Here is an 18,511-nt window from a genome sequence, read left to right as displayed (position 1 = left end):
CAAGTCATCTGTGCAAGCTTCCTCCAGAAATGCCACACTCTACTATGCATTAAAAATGTAAGTAAGTATTAAATAAACAAACACTTAAAAACTGAATCATTGTTAGTAACTCTATGTAATGCCTTTCTCCCTGGCTTAATATTTAATTAACACACATTTAAGACATCTGCGAAAGCCTAGTTTAGATCAGCTTTGTTATTTCCATATTACAGCACAAGACATCTGAATAAATGTAGTAATATTTTATTGATCACAAACATAATACTTCTTTCAGCAATTAAAATGCATGATGATGCATATGAACAAGTGAATATAAAGCACAACCAAAAAATAACTTCACATTTTTTCCATTTCATTCTTAGTGTAAGCAATAAATACAATGCTATAGCTTTTATTAATCTTATTTACATAGTACAATACTTGAATGTTGCATGGTTTCCAGCCCAAATGTTTCATGACATGAAAAGGAGTACGTGTTGCAGCATTTCTACAGCCAAATACTCTAGTAGATCATCACAATGAGAAAATACATAGCATAAATGCCTAACATGAAACAAACAAACAACTGAGGGGACCCTGCCATGGAGTGTTTTATTAATTGAAGACAGTAGCATTAAAAATAGACATTCCCTCTCATAGAATACTAACATGCTGGTATTACAGATACCATATAAGACAAGTATTTCTGTAGCCCCTGTAGATTGATATAATAAATCCTCACTAAATAACAAAAAAAAGAGCAAATAATAACAGATAACTGTTTGCATGTTCAAAGGAATCTCACAGCTCCACCAAAACAGAGTTTACTTCCAATCCCAGAGAATACAGATAAGGACTACAACATTCTGTAAAGTAGAAAATAAGCCATGAGAACTCAGCATAAGGATTTGATTTTAATTTGTTATGACATAAAAACATTTTAAGAAGCAGACCCTTCTCGTGGTTGTGTAGGAACTGAAAAAGGTGAGGTAGGAAGACGAAATAGGGAATTTATATTTTCCAATGCAAAAAAGGAAATAGGTCAGTTAACCTCATGAGGAGGGGGGAAAGGTAGCAATCCTATACCATGTAATCCTCCACAGCCACAAACATTTTCTTGCACATCCAGCTGGATGTGTGGTTCCTTTCCAACGTGAAGAGCAACGTGTGCCTAGAAGCATGCTGTGATTGTCCACCTAGAAGTAGGATGATTTCTGTGGAAAAGCAATTTGCCCTCCTAAATTACCACTACAAGTTTCTCTAACAGAGGACAGGTGGCAATTAGCAACTAGTACATTGCATTAAATGATAAAAATTTATAGGCTCTTAATTTATAGTCTAGCTGAGAAGGAAGCTTAATTCAAAATCTAATGTTGTATCACTCTAAACAGTCACATATGTTTTAATTACAACAACCCACCAGGTACCATTGAAATATTTGTCTGATATTATGCCATAAAGGACTTCAAAGCACTTTTAAATGGACAGATATCTGCCTGGGTTTCAATTCTCAGCTGATACCCATTGATTCTGAAAATGGAACTTAAGACAGATTTATACCAGTTGATGATCTGGTCCCACAAGTCTAAAGCTGCTATACCAGAGCAGGGATTTATTGCACCACTAATATTTTCAGAACATTGCATAGCTTTTAAGTGACACTACATAGATCAGCAAGCAGAGCTGTAAGTAACCTCTAATCATGTTGCAGCAGATACCATTACTGTATTCTTACAATTTAAGAGATTGTGACATCTGATTGCCAGATTTCACACTAAAGTACAGAATCCAACCAATTTTCAAATCATTCCCATCAATCAACTAGACAGCCTTGCAGAAGAACAGAAATCTTGATTTGCGCATCCTAGCTGAGATTCTGTATTACGAAACTAAATCATTAATAAAACACTTTCTAAATTCAAACTCCAGGCATAAGAACTGTAAAAAACTACAGAAAGGTGCAAGTGGCGTGAACTTACCGCATCCTCCTACTGTTTTCCTTCTAAATACAAAGCATTTAAAGCCTTATGAAGTCACAAACCAATAAACACTATGACAGCAAATTAACTAGATGCTAATGAAGCTTACAGAAAGACTGCTTACAAAAATGTTTAAATATTAAAATAAAGTTGTTCATATACAAAATTAAGTGTTTAAAACTGAAGTGGTCTCAGAAGGAACTGTCTCATTTTTTTGACTAGCTTACATGCACCAGATATACACTAATTAGCATAATAGTCTATCAACTCCAGCATCTACTTTTCTTCTCCTTTGTTTTGGTTTTTTCCCCACTTGAAGTAGATTTATCTGCAAAATAGACCAATACAACCTTTTTCTACTTTTGTGATTTTTTAGTAAGACTTTTCTGAACTCACCTCATGTCATGCCCTCGCTCTTGAGGACTTTTGTGATTTCACTTAAGAAAACTACTATTTCTTTAAAGCATAAAAATTTACAAAAACCACAGATTACTATAAAGACACATTTTCTGAAGACCTTCCTGACAACCTCCTCATTTTCAGTGAGGTCTTTATTCACCAGTAGAACCAAAGAAACAACTTATAAAGTACTGTTCTAAGCTAAGTAACTAAGAGATTCAGAATCAAGCACTCCAGAATAATATTACAATTCCCAACCCATAATGTTTTGAACATTTATAAGACAAACCTTATATTGGATTTTCCAAATAATAATCATGATTACTGACATTAGTTTGCTTGATTATTCTGAATCTCATACATTGACTTTAAAAGTAGTATGTCAGTTGCACTGCGTTCAGTCTTGCATGCTTTTCTCAGACAAAAAAAGCGCCACGAAATTAATCAAAACTTTGCCCCAAGAAAGAAGGAATAAATTATCAAGCATACAACCACGGAAATACTTAAAAATAAAACAAACCAACTATATGACTACAAAAAATTCTGTACATGATCTTTTCCCAGTGGACTAAATTCCTTAAGCACATAGTGAAGTTCCATCAGCTTCAATTATCTATTAGTGTCTGGAAGGATTTACAGTTATTCAGGTTACTGTTTTTCTTGCTGGCAGTAAGGCCTCATTGATCTTCACAGAATCACTAAGTTTGGAAAAGACCTGTAAGATCATCAAGTCCAACCATCAACCCAACCCCACCATGCCCACTAAACCATGTCCCGCAGTGCCACATCTACACGTTCCTTGAACACCTCCAGTGATGGTGACTCCACCACCTCCCTGGGCAGCCTGTTCCAATGCTTCACCACTCTCTCAGGAAAGAAATTTTTCCTAATATCCAGCCTGAACCTCCCCTGGTGCAACTTGAGGCCATTTCCTCTTGTCCTGTCACTCGTCACTTGGGAGAAGGGACCAACACCCACCTCTCTGCAACCTCCTTTCAGGTAATTGTAGAGAGATCTTGTAATTGTAGAGATCTTGTCTCTGTTAAAGCCAATAAGAAACTTGTATAAACTTGAGGAGAAGGAGACACTCCTGCATATGCAAAAATAGTTTAAATAAAATTGTTCAAAGGTTGCCATAAAATGTTACATTGCAGTACAGAAGTAAGTAGAGTCTCAGACTTGCACTGGTGTCTCTATGTTTGATTTAAAATAGGGGAAAAAAACAACTGGCCAAACCAAACCATCAATATCTTTGAGTCTGTTACCTCAAACTACCTGTTGGGCTTTTTTGACAGTCAAATGCTGGACACAAAATTAACCTGGACAATCTATTGTTATTATTGCACCTACTTTAACCATTTTGCTTTGTTCTGGTTTAGATTGAATTAAGACAATACAGTATTGTATGTACACGCTAAGATTCTAAATGCAAATGAAGTGGCTTCAACACAACACAGTCTTATACAAACTTCCAAGAAAATAAGAAATCCTTCATTGATTCCCTTTGTACAAAAAATTGCCAACTTTGTCTACACAGTAGAAACTGAAGAGGCAAAGTTTGTATCCTTATATAAATGCACATACATATATAGATATATATGTACAGATGTCCATACTATATAGATACACAGAAACACAAACATATGTATATAGGCATATATATACATACATATCAAAAACGTGTTGATTTAGTTTGCATCATTCGGGAGAACAACATATCCCAAGTTAGGTCAAATCTTCTGGCCGTGAAGTCATTAAATCAAACTTGGAGTTCACAAGGGTAAGCACACTGGCATAGGCCAAGCCTTTGGCAGTCAACCATACATCTTTTCAGTTTTTAAAACAACACTCTCCATGTCATGGTAGCCCTTCCCATTTAAATGTTCACTGGTGCAGTCGTGATTGTAGCTGTAGCCTTGAACATCGCTGATTGACGATACAGTGTAGGAAGCGGTGCGCATAGCATCCGAGTGGCTGAAGCTGTGCTCAAACTGGATTTTGTACTGATTCCAGTGTCTTCTCAAAACAGCTTGGACCTATGCCAGAAAGCAAAAAGAAATGCACATAAAACACTTGGAAAGATATCACTGGACTTCAGTCTTTGATGCATGAGTGCCATAAGAAATGTGTCTAAGCAAATTAGGTAGTGAGGCTCAGTAATCCTGGAAAATGGGGGCACCTACACGTGATCTGTCAGATGAGATGTTCTGAAAGATTTACACTTTAAGTAGGCATTATTCTTTGGCAAATTTGGTGTGAAATAATTATGTTTCACAATTGTAGCGTACTGGTTGCTCAGGAAAAGCACAGATTACAGGAGGAACAGCAGCAACACAATTTTCTGCTTTCTCCCCCGTGGACTGAAGTCCAGTCTGGACAGATCAGATTTACAGGTGAAAAAGGTCATTTCTATTCACCTTTATCTTCAAAAGGCCACATCCTCAGCAGCTGTAAATTCTTATGCTTTCAATAAACCATAATTTACATTTGGTATGGTTCTGGCACAAGAAAGCCTTTCTTAATTTCTGACCATACCTTAATCAAATGAATAAAAGGACAATTTCCCAAACTCCATATTTCCACCAGGATTAAAAATAAAGCTGATAAAATAGCTGACGGCCCCAGCTGGTTTACATGTCTCTACTGAAAGGATGTTATGTTTATCATAGCCTTCCTCTCCTACAATATGGCTAAACACCTGTGCATATCAGATTGATGAAGTGTCACATTCATGACATTCACATGAATTAGTCTTCCAGTGAAGATGCCAAGTGAGGAATGCTAAGAATGGTAATAGCTATTGTTTCTGCTTTTTCAAGAGATACTTTTTTTATGCTAAAAAAAAACCCCTGGTCATGAATATTTAATTTCCTCTTCAGCCAAACTTTGTACACAAAGTATTCCTGAATTGACTGGCAAGGCACTGACTTTCAAGAAATGCTGGGGGGACACTGACACATTTATCCAGCAGTGCACCCCAAATCACAGGCCTCATTCACAAGCACGACCTTCATTTCACTTTGTTACATGCAAAAGAACTAAATGGTAAACAGTGATTCCCCCAGTTAAAGGTTGATATTGTGGGTAAATAATTTTAGGATTTTCCATATGACTTCAGGGTTTCTTTTGTGTTTGCTTTACACTCCCCTAACACAATGGCTTCTTTTGTCTAATTTTACTCTGGCTTTAATTATGAAAAATAAAAATAAATAGAAGAAAAGGGATGTAATTTTTAGACTTCCTGCAGTCTAGAATCAGAATCCTCTGTTTAAAGGAGAACTTCATATTCCTCAAAATCCTTATGAAGAAAATGTAAAAGGGTAAGGGAAGAAGGATCAACTGAGTAACATAAGAAATCAGTATTTTAGAGCAAAGGAAATGCTCTTTTACTGATCATAAAACCATTCAAATCCACTCAAAACATATAAACACAAATCTACAAGCACTGAAGAGAAATCAAGTGTCTTAATACTGCTGAGTATCTGATCTTATCACTCTTCATCAAAATGCTGTATTTCTTCCAAGTCTAAATGGAGAGTTCTTGTTTCATCACAGGAAGTTTTCGATTAATTAATTTGCATTGCATAGCAATACATGGCCTTAAATCTTCACAGGGGTTGAATCCATTTCCTGTAATCCCTCATAAAGCCAAGAGAAGAGGCATATTCAAAATTCTGTTTTTTCCAAGAAGAAAGCTCAGAATTTATTTTTAAATCATATCAATAAATCTGTGCATATCACTAAGCTATGTTCCATCTGTTCTCCTTTCCATAGTCAATTACCTCAATAACATTAGTGTTTTATTGTAGACCCACACGCAAAAAGTTACATACTGAGCAATTTTCACTTCAGACAAGACGGGCTTGAGTTGGGAAAACGTCAGCCACTTCACCTAAATGGCTTAACCAAGGCCAAAGAAGTCTGTTGGCAGAGCTGGGAAATAAACTAGAATTGCCAAGTTGCAAAAAAGCCTCACACTCAGGTCCTCTCCCACACTTCCTCCTGGTTCCTTCAGTAACATTTGTTTGTTCATCTTATTTTCAATTGTTAATAATATTTGTAAACGAGTCCTAAAGGATATCAGTCCCCATATCTCAAGACAGCCATCAGTATCCCTGCAAGACAAGTGCATTTGGGCTACTTCTTAGGGAGAAAACAGCCTGTCCAGCTTGCTCTCTGGCCAGTGACAGATTGCTACAAATAGAGTTTGCTGTACAGGCAAACACTCGTTCCTCTATGGCCGCCCCAGTGCCCATCATGCTCTCTCGGTGCATTTCTAAGCCATGTATTTCTGGCATTCTTCCCAAAGCCTCTCTTACTGCTGAATCTGTATTTCACCTCTGTCCTGCTACAGGTCTGTTCTTGTAGGGTGTGACATCCTTTCATTTATTATTAGTCTTTCAGTCTTCTCTAAACTGTCCAATCAATCATTTATAGAAGAAGATGGGAAAAATCAATGAGACAACTAATTTTCACCAATATTTATACTCTGTTTAACAACATGTGTGTCTACCCATGAAGTGAAACCAGAACTTTTATCACTTCTCAGCTTTGTGCAGTTGCAGAGAGCTGTAAATTCAGCTCAGGAGGGGTAGCACTTTCTTACTTTGTTATACAAAAGGATAAAAGCAATGCATTTAATGAAAGAAAGTAATGTAATAAATATAATTGTATTTCTCAGTCATTAATAGAGATGCCAGTTCCAGCTGGAAGATTCTTGCTTTCTCACCTTATTAGTTAGTAAAAAGCTCTTTTTGATCAGGTTTCACGAAGGGCTCCTTCCAATCAGCTCTTTAACATGCCAGTAGCTTGATGTTCAATATAGTATGAATTAATACAGCTCAGAATCCAACAAGGAGCAAAAAAACCACAACACAACCTCACCTATTAATAAAGGGATTGTATAATCCTGCAGACCTGAGACCATAATCTTTACTGCAACATTTCTATAGACCAGTGAAATAAAATAAAAAAAAAACCAAACTCCACAAACCTTACATCGATCATGTAGGTCATTATTATCACCTGTTACTAATAGCTCAGTAGGAATCTTTCTACTGATTTATCAGAGGCCTGGGACAAGCTTTTCCTCTGACTGCAGCCTGTGTCACCCCAAAGGCCACTCTAGGCCAACTCAAACTGGAAAACATGATGAGGTAGTCGAGAAGCATCTTACTCTGTGGGATGCTGGAACACAAGCAGAATGTGAGTGTCCTTAGGGAAGCCCTGCCACAGAAGATAAAGATGAAGGGTTTGCACGTACGCCCTTGTCTGGAGGAGGTTTGTGACAATCAGCTGCGGTGCATGTTAGAACTGGATTTGATGGACCACCCCCGGCTGCGCTGCTCAAGAAGTTTGGAGATGTTCCTTGGCTACAGTTGGCAGGACATACCGGCTATTTTTCTTACATTTCTTAGTTTCTTTTCACTACAGCTCTCTGCTAGCAGACCACTTTTATTGCCTTTTGGCCAGAAGTGGCCTGCAAGCCACCACTTGAACAGGGTTTGGCTCCTGATATTTGGTATAGAAAACAGTACAGTAGCAGCTGGGAAATGCTAAGATTTCGATAGAAAGAAATAAGTGCTGTTAGCCTTTTTAATTGCTAATACCCTACTGGAAAATCTTTGCCCCACTATCACTCAAAGTGTCGATTCCAGTATCAGTATTCACCTTTAAACCACAGGCTTGCTGCAGACAAGTGTTAACGCCACTCTCTGATGCCTCTCATTTTGTACAGTCTCTAATGAGGTGTTGCTATGACAGGTGATGATAAAGCAGCATCTTGTACACAACAGCTAAGACGCAGTTGCAGGCTTTGTTCAGGGATTGTTATGACAGCAGCCGACTATAATGGCAACAGAATCCACGTGTGCCTGCAGGCTCACACGCCAGAAGCAGAATCTCTTAGCAGACAAAGGAAACACTTTTTTTTCTGTGCAGACATTTTTTCCTAACTACACTGTCATTCTCCCCATGGATTTCCTTACTGATACAGTTGTTTACAAAGCAGTAAGTCCCTTCTTGAACAAGGTGCAATGAAAAAAATGAAGCGAATAGTGGTCATTGAAGCACTGAAACAAAAACTGGTTTAAAAAGCATAAGTTTCCACTCTATAGAGAGCAAATACAGACATGCACGTTTAACTGACAAAGTCAAGGCATAGGGTCTAAAAATTAAATGCCCAAATTAATAAATGTTAGAATGGCTAAAGCTCCCTTTTAACATTATCCTGCCGGCAGATGTTCAAGAAGTGATTCATCTGTTACCATTTGTAGGAGTTGTGGAAGAGCTCATCTTCTACCACTGATCAGCCCATGGGGAATTTAGGATATTGAATTAGTGGGATGACACAGGTTTGCTTTTCTTACACAGCAGAAGAGAGTGTGTAAAAAAATACAAGTTTGTAGCAATGGAATATTGACAGATACAATTCTTACTGATTATATCATGTTTTAAAGTTAGGGTTTCAACTTAAATAATAAAGTAGCTTCAGAACATCCACAAGGATTAGAAGGCAGAGCTGAGCAGTGGACAATATTGTTTCATAGAAACTTCAGAGATTTCAAGTTTCCCCCTCCCCCCATTTTGCACTGGAGCAGAACAAAGTCTCTGTGTGATTTTTTCCAAATACCTGTTTTTAGAAGGCATTCTGAACTATAAAATTGAGGAGGGAAAGAGTGTGTGAAATATCAGTGCTGAATGTGGGCAAGTGATCAAATCAGATCCAGAATGCTTATGAATATGTTCTGCTTTGAATCAAATATATAAGCAGGGAGTTGAGCCTGGATCTACTTTATGTTAAAACCAGATCAAAAACACTGCCTCATGCCCACTAAACTGTGAGAAAGCCTCTCTTCATCTTTTCTGCCTCCTTGGCAAAAAAATCATTGAGAGTCACTGAGATTTCTGGGGCGGGGGGGAAATAAACCTTGAAACCTCATGGAAGTTTCATTGCAATTCAGTCAGCTCTGCACTGCGGAAGAGGAGGAAGGGTGGTCTGCATGAATCAATTCTAGTATTAGCCAAATATTTACCTCTAAGTAACTACTACTGTCTGGTAACATTATATAAGCACACTGATACAATTTTATAACATCTGATAAAAGAAACTAATGATTCAGTCACATGAAAACATCTGGTTACTCCCACACATCTGCTTACAGCCATATACTGCAACTGCACTAAACGCAGAACAAATGAACAAACAGATGTGTAGGAATAAGTGTAGGATTGTAATTGTTCCTCTGCCAAAAGTATTGGAAAAGTACCAGTTAGTTTTTTGGTGGAGTGTTTTTGTTCATTTGTTGGGTTTTTTTGGGGCGGGAGTTTGCAAGCAAGAGCCATATTAACAATTTTGTATATATATTTTTTAGCCTTCCTACCACTTTGATCTCTGTCACTGTAAGGCCATGTAAGTGTACTCTCAAGTACAGCTTGGGGGGCAGAGTTTCTAGATGAAAATCACTGTGTGTACTCCAGAGTTACAGGACCTGGATCTATTCAAGGTAACAGCAAAGCTTGTTAGCTTCAACAGAATCAGTACTATATATGACTGAAATACTGAAATCTTCTAACTTAAGAATAAAGAATTTCGTTCTTGGAATTGATTGATGATGGTTTCTTAAAAGTTCACTTCTTATTCAAGACAAATTTCTGACCCAAGCACAATAAGCTATTAAGTTCTGATTTTTGGAATGACATGTTTCAGCAGTGCTAAAAAACAGTTTTCCAAACTTCAGCGTAAAATTTTCCCAAAGAGCTGTCACAACACAACGGTACCCCAGCAGAGCAACAGGCATGCCATATGCTCTATTCCTGCTGCAGAAAGAACAATACAGTAATTCTCCAGGATAACAGATGCTGTACAGCTTCTAACATAGACAAATATACCTTCTGGATATTGAATTACATTTTACTTTTATATGATATTTATTGAGAATTTATACCAAAGTGACAAGTGTCTTCAATTCCTTATATAATCAAGAGATATGTGTATTGCTCAGCACAGAAGAGTCACTCCTGAAGTTCTTAATAATGCCACGAATGATGGCATAGTCTTTCCCAAGCTCTGCTCTTGGCAGCCAGATTATTTTTTTTAATTATTTTTTACCTGACAAATTTAGATTTAGAAAATTTTTAAAAATTATTTTAAAATTACTATCTCTTTAATTGTTGAAAAAAACCAAAAATATCTAAAATAAGAAAAGTATTATAAATATATTAAAAACTGTTACTCTACCTCTCCATTAAAGAAGCAGAAAATTGTAGCCACCAGTAGACCCTGTAAAATAAAAACAAAAAGATTCTGCTTTATTTCACATGCATATGGATTTTTCCAGGTTTGAGATAATTAGAGGCTCCTTATAAAAATCAGATATAGATAAGCAAAGAAAACGTAGTGGAAATCTAAACTTGGTGAATTATTTCTAAAAATGCATTCTAAAAAGTATCGGGCCAGCTATCTACCATGATGTTTCTTTCCTTTAAGAAACAAAAATTCAGCATAATGAGAAAGTTAAAGTAATTTATAAGAATATTGCATGAAGGTCTTTAAAAATCTAAAATAACATGATCTTTTCTCCTTTGTTTCACGTGCCAACCACTATCTAGCTCAAGTGAGCAAAAACTGGTTATTACTTCCTACCTGGTAGTGCATAAGGATGTGCATCACATAGTCATACACTTCCTCAGCAATCCGGCCTTCTGGTCGCCATGGAAACAGCACAAATTCAATACCAAGTAGTGGGACAAGAATGAGGGTGGCTCTCACTGCCTTCATGTACAGGTTGGATTCTGCCTTGTGGGTGTCTTTCAGCTTGGTTATGAGAACACGAACAATATTTAGCAGGAAGAAAAGATTCACCTGTCAGAAAAGAAAAATGACGCTGAAGATAGTCTGAAGAATAATCCCACACACTGGTTTGTGATACTAAAAACCAGACACCTCAAGAAACCTCACACTACATGGACGGCATTGTGATTGTACAATAAACATGAGTTAAAACACCTTTAAGTAACTGAGATTGGGCTCTAACATCTAATATCCACATCCATTCCTCTAACTTATTAAGCAATCCAGACACCATCCAGATAACTGTTGGTCTTCCAGTGGTAACAGTCCACACACCTTTCTCTCTGCTATCACAATAACAGTACACAGGTGAATGATTAGGTTTTTTTAAATTATTATGTCTTTTTAGGTTGGTCAAGAGGATGACACTCTTCCCTCTTTGTATTTAAATATGGTTCTTCAAAAAGGTACTTTTTTATTTTTCAAGTATGAATTTGACAAATTTATAGAGAAGAAAAAAATCATTTTAAAAAAAAAAAGAAATTTGCAGACAAAATGCTGCTAACAAGGAACTGCATACTCCTGCAGACAAATAGCAGATTTACCATTCTCACAGTGACCAATGGTTGATTTTTGAATCATTCAGCAGAACTGCGAATGGGGCAAGCACCAAGATGATGCTCTACATCATTCTCATGCACTACTGAACTTGTTTCCATAGCTATTAAGGCTTTTCTTGTTAACAGTGGTGTATATCTGCTCATTCAGTTTCACCAAATTAAGTCCCAAACTGAAATCACAACTATGCAGACTATATCTTTCAACATGTGAGCACTCATTGTAAGCAACCACAAAACTAGTGTACACACATGCACATGTACGTACATATATATGTGTGTGTATATATACACACACACACACATATACCCAACAGCCTAAGGACGTGAGTAACCAGAGCAACAGCAATGTTAGGGATGATTACACCGTATTTTCATCTATTGTGCAATAATGGCAGCCCCTTATAGAAACCACAGCTATAAGAGACCTTGAGAGCATAGTCAGTCCCATCACCTTGCCCAAGGGCACAGAAGCAAGACAATGCTGCTTAGGGGACACACTATGGAAGGGAGAGACCTAGGGTCTGGTCCTCTTATCTCTTCTTCCAGATAACTGTCTGTCCTTGTCAACAACTACCTAGGGACAAAAGCAGGGGGGCGGGGAAGAAGCCAGCAGACAGACAACTCCCTTCTAAAAAGACTAGGAAATCCTGGTCTAGGGGGAGGCCTCTGTCTTGCTGTAGGACAAGTGCAAACAGGGAAGCCATTTCAGACCATGTGTGTCACCATGTCCTCCACAACCCTGGCAGAATTCTTTCATGTCAGTTAAGGTTTTCACGATAAACAGCTGTGTATTGTTATAGCAACATGGCCCTTGACAGATATGTGATGTTATTTATATTCTACTTACATGCTATTTAAGTCATTTTAACAGGAAATTGTTTTACATAGGAAACTACTGCATGAATTTCTCCTGGAAGTCTCCAGCTACCTTTAAGCTTTGTTTAAGCAACCAAGGTCTTCTGATTCTTTCCCAAGGGATTTATTTAGATTCTATGCAGCCCACGATCCTCATCCAACTTCCTATAGTACACACAGACAATAAGTCCTTCCTCCATTTCTAAATTTAATCCTTCTCAAATTTACTAGTTCAACATCAACATGTCTCAAGCAGAGTTTTCAACCCTCTCATGTTTTGGTAGCATGGCCAATTCCTGTAATACTGTCCTTGAATGCTAACTGAAGATGAAAGTTGCAGCAGCCAACTATTTAATTTACAATATGCTGAAATGCACAGAATTTTTCTAATTGTTCCACTTACCCACCAAAACCAAAAAGTACAAAAATAAGCATGCAAAGAGTTTGCAAATATGTATTGGGGCAAACAGAAAAGATGAATGAGGCAAAGCAGAGGACAGAGTTGAGTAGAACAGTATGAGTGTCAGTAGAAGTATGCAGCACCAATTTTTGACAAATATCTTTTCTGTCACAAAATACAGTGAGATGAGGATGAACAGAATTCTTAATTAAAAGTGATGAACACAGGTCTTGATTTTAGCAAGGTAGTGAGTAGATTTTCACATTTAAGCAGGCCAGTGGAACTACTTGCATATATATTATCATGAAATTGACTGTGATGGTTTGGAAAGACCCAAAGGAGTCCTGTTGTGCTAGCTGCAGTTAAACACACAGTAAAATACTGGCAGCTTCACAGTGACCTGAAAATTGAACCATGCAAATGAATAAAAATGGAAACAAAGGCAGAGAAGGCAATCCTAGACAAAAAGACAATAGTTGGTGCTTGTACTGGGAACTTAGTAGAATTTAGGTTGTGCATTAAGAGTGGCTGTGAACTTAGCTGAGCTTATAAATAAATAGGTACTGCAGTTCTTGAATTAAACTCTCCTCAGGTCCCTGATATTTCTGCTTCTCTCCATGTTGAGTTTGTGCTAAGCAGTATGGTAATCCTTATTAACACATAGGTTTAAATTCCTCCTTAGGGTTATATAAACAAACCATTCTCAGCTCAAGAAACTCAGATATTCTTAGATACTAGCTGGTATCCATTGCTTGGTTTTTAATAAAGTTATGCAGCTTCAGATCTTAGCCTGTTTGAGCCTGGCTTGCTTGGGCAGAACACCTGTATGTGCTCATGCAGAAAAGTTTTGTACCTGGCCTGTGGACATTTCCAAGGCTGGGTATGTGAATGCTAAGCATTCAACTTCTAAACTTCTAAGTCTTGTACTGAGTCCAGCTTAAAGTCATTAAATAGGTCAGTGACAAAGCTAGGAGCTCCCGAACTTTGTTCTAGTACACATTCACTGACTACGCTTACTTATTCTGCTAAAAGAATTTGCATCTATAAAAGGCTGTCAGTCTAAGACACCAATACATAACATTATTATAGGGCAAAATAAATATCCCTGTAGTATTATTTATATAAATAATGGCATAACTAAATCAAAATCTACTCTTTCAGTAGCACCAATGCAGACTAAATCAATAGTGTACTGGCACATCTGAAATCTACACTGAAATCACTACTGCTTTCACAAGTTCAAACCCGTTGCTTTTTCACTCCCTCTCCATTTTGATCAATATTTGTCTAGTGTAAAAACTAACATCACCCTCTACTGTTTCATTCCCACACTATTTCTTTAATTGTGGTTGCTTAGGCAAACAGTTGTAATTAAATGGTCAACTGAAGACAATTCCAATCAAAATGCAACCTATGTCTGCTCCCATCTCCCGTTTCTTTGGCAGGGATCTGACCACAGTTACGTAATAACAGGGACTGTTAAAGCAGCGTTATTGTTAACTTTATGTAATTGTAGGATTTTCAGTGATGTACAAGAGTTAAATTCCCATTAGCTTCTGCCAGTTCTCCCTGGCACCCACTTGACAGTCCTCTTCATGTTCTTTGAGATCTTGCTCCTGCAAGTAGAAACAGTGTCTTCTCCCTTGTTATCTAATTTGCAGTTTAATATTGTTGCTTAAATGTCTACTAAAGCAGGTCATGCTTAGTAAAGTGTGAAAATTGTATCTGGCAAGCAAGCTGCTTAAGCAAATGAGGGTTCTGTTCACGAAGCCTAAACACATGCATCTCATCTAATGTCTTTATCCCTGGATTGTCTTTTCTGAATTGACATATTACATTTTTTTGTTACCAGAAAGGGAAGCATGTCCTTTAACATACTTTCACATCACAGGCAAGATGTGTAGTTGTGTTTAATCTTTGTTATTCCTACACAGTTTTCAAATAAATTTACTGATTGTACTGAGGCAAGAAAAATGCAAGAGAAACATCTTCAGTCAGCTCCTGAAAAATACATGAGTATCAAAGGTATATATATTTGTAAATTACAAAGAGAATGGACAGAGATTCTGCCCAAACCAACCCCACAGAGGTGATTATTATGCCTCCAGTAAAAATCAAAGGACATTCTTAGCGTTGCCTTGAATGGAAAGAAGACTTGACAGTTTGGGACTGATCCAGTACATTTGAAACAAGTAGGAGTCTTGCCACTGTTTTCAGTGTGACTTTGTGGAGGCCACTGCTGGGAAGGAGAAAATGCTCTTACATCCTAAAATGAGGTCACTTCATGGAAGACTGTATAGTCTCATAACTTTTACACAAATTTTTCTGTTGTTATTGAAGCAAGCACTGACTAATACAAATCATATTTCAGCTTTAAAGAACTTTACTATAGTGATGTATCTGTGAAGAGACACCTGGACAAAGGAAGTAACAACCCACAAGACAATGCAGAAAAGCAAACATTTTCTGGGTGAAATACAGCACCACTGAAGTGAGCAAAAAAACCCCTATCCCTTTCTGTGAAAACAGCATTTCACCTTCTGTGTAGATTAGAAAGAAAAGTTGAAAGGAGTAAGAATTGGTTTTAAATTTACGGATTAGAGCACTAGTTGAAGTGTCTTAACATCAACATATATGTCAGACCTGACTAACAGGACAAGGGATTATCAGTAATAATTTACACCCCAAGGACCATGGATCTCAATAATTTCATGGGGACTGCCCTCTGGCTTCCCATGCAGAGGACCTCAGGTATATCATGGTATCAATACAATCTTCAAAATAGAAGTTCATTAGCTAATTTCACTGTGAAGGAAAATGGGAGTCAAGAACCACAGGATTTATGCAATGGTCTTCAGAGAGAATTTATGCACAGAACGCCCTCTGCAAATATTCATTAACAATTAAACAGAAGAGGAAGCTCATATAGATCAGAAACTGGAATTATTTCCAGAAAGTTACTTAATGTTTTCATTCTTAATGAACTTCCTTGCATGAACTGAAAAGCTATAAGAAAAGTCAGCAGACGCTTTGCCAGAGCAGTTTGAAGTTTCTGTTACAATAGAAGAGGTGACTGCAATATACAGTCAGCAGCTAATGCCAGTCACGTATAGAAAGCCTCTACACTGCAGCATTCTCTGCACTATGCATTCATAGATACTAATTATGTAGATAGTTTTGTAAGTAGGTACATATTACTATTTTCTTTTATTATGCACCTATTTCTGTTTAGCAATAATCTATTAACTGAATTTCATAGGTTAAATTCAGTCCTAGAATAACTGAAGTACATTGGTTTTGATACAGTGGAGTCTTCAGTTACCTAGAATTTAATGCCTTCAGTAGCAAACATTCGTGTAGTAGAGCTGACATTAACTTGGAGTGTAAGACAGAACACTGCGCTCTAAGAGTTCAGGAGGACAATGAAGCAGAGGAGTTGCAATACCCGGATGGCCAAAGCACACATTGCTAGATTAGTATTGGAACAGGGGCAGTCACAGATACTTGCAGAACTATTTCCACTGGTTCTTTCCCAAGGGCCGGCCCTAGTTTCTCTCCGTCCCATATTGCCACCGAAACGTCAGTCCTGACATTCAGGAGCCCTCTTTCTGAACCTCAGTGAGGTCCTGTCTGATAGCTGTTTGGCCACATTAGCACAGTGACACAATGGTGTTCATAGCAGGGTCAATCTGGCAAGTGGCCTGGACAGTGAGAAAGCATTCTCAGCTAAAGGGAGGATTTGAACGTGGCCCTCCAGTACTGCAGGTAATATTTAGTCCTTCCCTGTCATTAGCATTGAAGTGGAACAATAATCAACATTGCAAAATCCGAGTTTCTCAAAGGACACGGGGTACAGCTCCTTAATAAGGCCAAGCGTTGTTTATCTGGTGTGGCTAAGGCACCTACCGGGTTAAGTGAGAGTCCTGCGAATGACAGTGATCTCTAAATGTTAGTTTTAGGATCTTATCAACTTTATAAGCCCATGAAGAACAGCCAGAAAACAAATAAGAAAAGCAAATTATTATCTAAAAAATGCCTACCAACAGAGCAGCACAAATAGGGCCATGGATGATGTACAGTAGATGAGTATCAGAGCTGATCCAACAACTAGAGAAAACAAACAGGGAAAGAAAAAAACATTTGGCATTTTATTATCTGTTGTGTTCCTTTTTTTCCCCTTAAAGAAAATATAACAGTTTTGCACAGCAAGCTGAGATGCTACTTACTTGTCATTATAATATAAACTTCTAGCAACGGCATGTATGCAGGCAGGGATCAGTGGAAAACCTGTGAATAAAAAACAATGTTTTCTTCATATATAAACCTGGCTAATAACTAAGTAAACCTGCATCTCTTGCAGGAATCTTCTCTACTTTCACCTTATCCAAACTATACACCTGCAAAGCAAATAAAGTAACAGGGACCAATTCCGTTTCTATTTTCTCACACTTCTTTCAGAGAAGTGTATGAAACCTTATTCCCCTTGTTTTACCAGGAAATCCATACTAACACACAGAAAGAAAAGGAAAATCAAATTATAACCTCTTAGAATTTAACAATCATTTTTCATTAACACAGATGTTTTCCAGACTGCAATCTGCAATAAAGCTAAATAGGTAAGTAATATTAAAAAGGTAATTGTATATACGACCATATGTTTAACAGTATGATTATTAATGTCGATTATGTTCTCACTGATACTTGCTGGGTATTCAGAAAACAAGGTCACCTGCAAAAAAAATTTGGAAACAGACTCTAGAAATCAGGCCAAATTCAAAATCTAAAAAGAATAAACAAATTAGTTATCTGGAGTCCTTGACACCCTGATGGTACCTAATTTTCAGAAACTGCTGAGCACCTATGATCTTTTAACCACACCTCACTTCTGTCTGTAGTGGGACAGCTAGCAATACAGGTACCAAGTCACGTTATAGCTGAATGTGTCAATACACTGAAGCTGAGGAGAAAGCCCTCCCTTGCACTTTGTGAACATGCTGTTGTGCATTATCTGAAATGACCAGGTTTGGCTTGTTAGTTTTGATACTGATATTACTTGAGACCTTCAGCTACAGCTATTCTGCATTTGTTCAGTGAACAATACAGGTCAAATGGAACTGCTGGAAAAATAAATTCTCGGCCATCTCTAACTCTGTTCTGACCCTCCACCCTAGACATGGCGAGACTTCTCTGAAAACAAACATTCATTCCTGAATAAACATCTTCGAGATGAGGAACAATGAATAATTACTTCTTAATGTCTTTTTTATAACAGGAGACTATTTTCTCTGTACAAAGGAGGAGTCGCTTCCTGACTCCAGAAATGCATAATCTCCCTTTCAGCAAAGATAGAGGTACATACTACTTCCTACGTTAACATTTCTAAGGCTGTTAAAACACTACAGACAAAGAGGAGGGGTGTGTCATCGTTGTTCGAAGCTACCAGCTGAGAGAAGGGACAGATGTTCAAATTCTCATGAAAATGAGTAAG

General features: G+C 37.6%; 1 protein-coding gene across 1 annotated transcript in view; it reads right to left on the bottom strand.

Annotated features, from left to right (window-relative positions):
* Positions 1–3,121: 3,121 nt before the first annotated feature.
* The window catches only part of CALCRL (calcitonin receptor like receptor), a 30,011-nt gene continuing 14,621 nt past the window's right edge, over positions 3,122–18,511 (bottom strand). Inside the window, exons 8-12 of the mRNA XM_009813773.2 lie at positions 17,250–17,310; positions 17,064–17,130; positions 11,002–11,220; positions 10,597–10,638; positions 3,122–4,393 (exon numbers count right to left, since the gene is read on the bottom strand). Of these exons, the coding sequence (XP_009812075.1) occupies positions 4,172–4,393; positions 10,597–10,638; positions 11,002–11,220; positions 17,064–17,130; positions 17,250–17,310 (611 nt within the window). The 3' untranslated portion in view covers positions 3,122–4,171. The remainder of the gene's footprint in view (positions 4,394–10,596; positions 10,639–11,001; positions 11,221–17,063; positions 17,131–17,249; positions 17,311–18,511) is intronic.

Source organism: Gavia stellata, chromosome 8, assembly GCF_030936135.1.
Source record: "Gavia stellata isolate bGavSte3 chromosome 8, bGavSte3.hap2, whole genome shotgun sequence".
Taxonomy (NCBI): Eukaryota; Metazoa; Chordata; class Aves; order Gaviiformes; family Gaviidae; genus Gavia; species Gavia stellata.
This window is presented reverse-complemented; position numbering and strand designations above follow the sequence as displayed.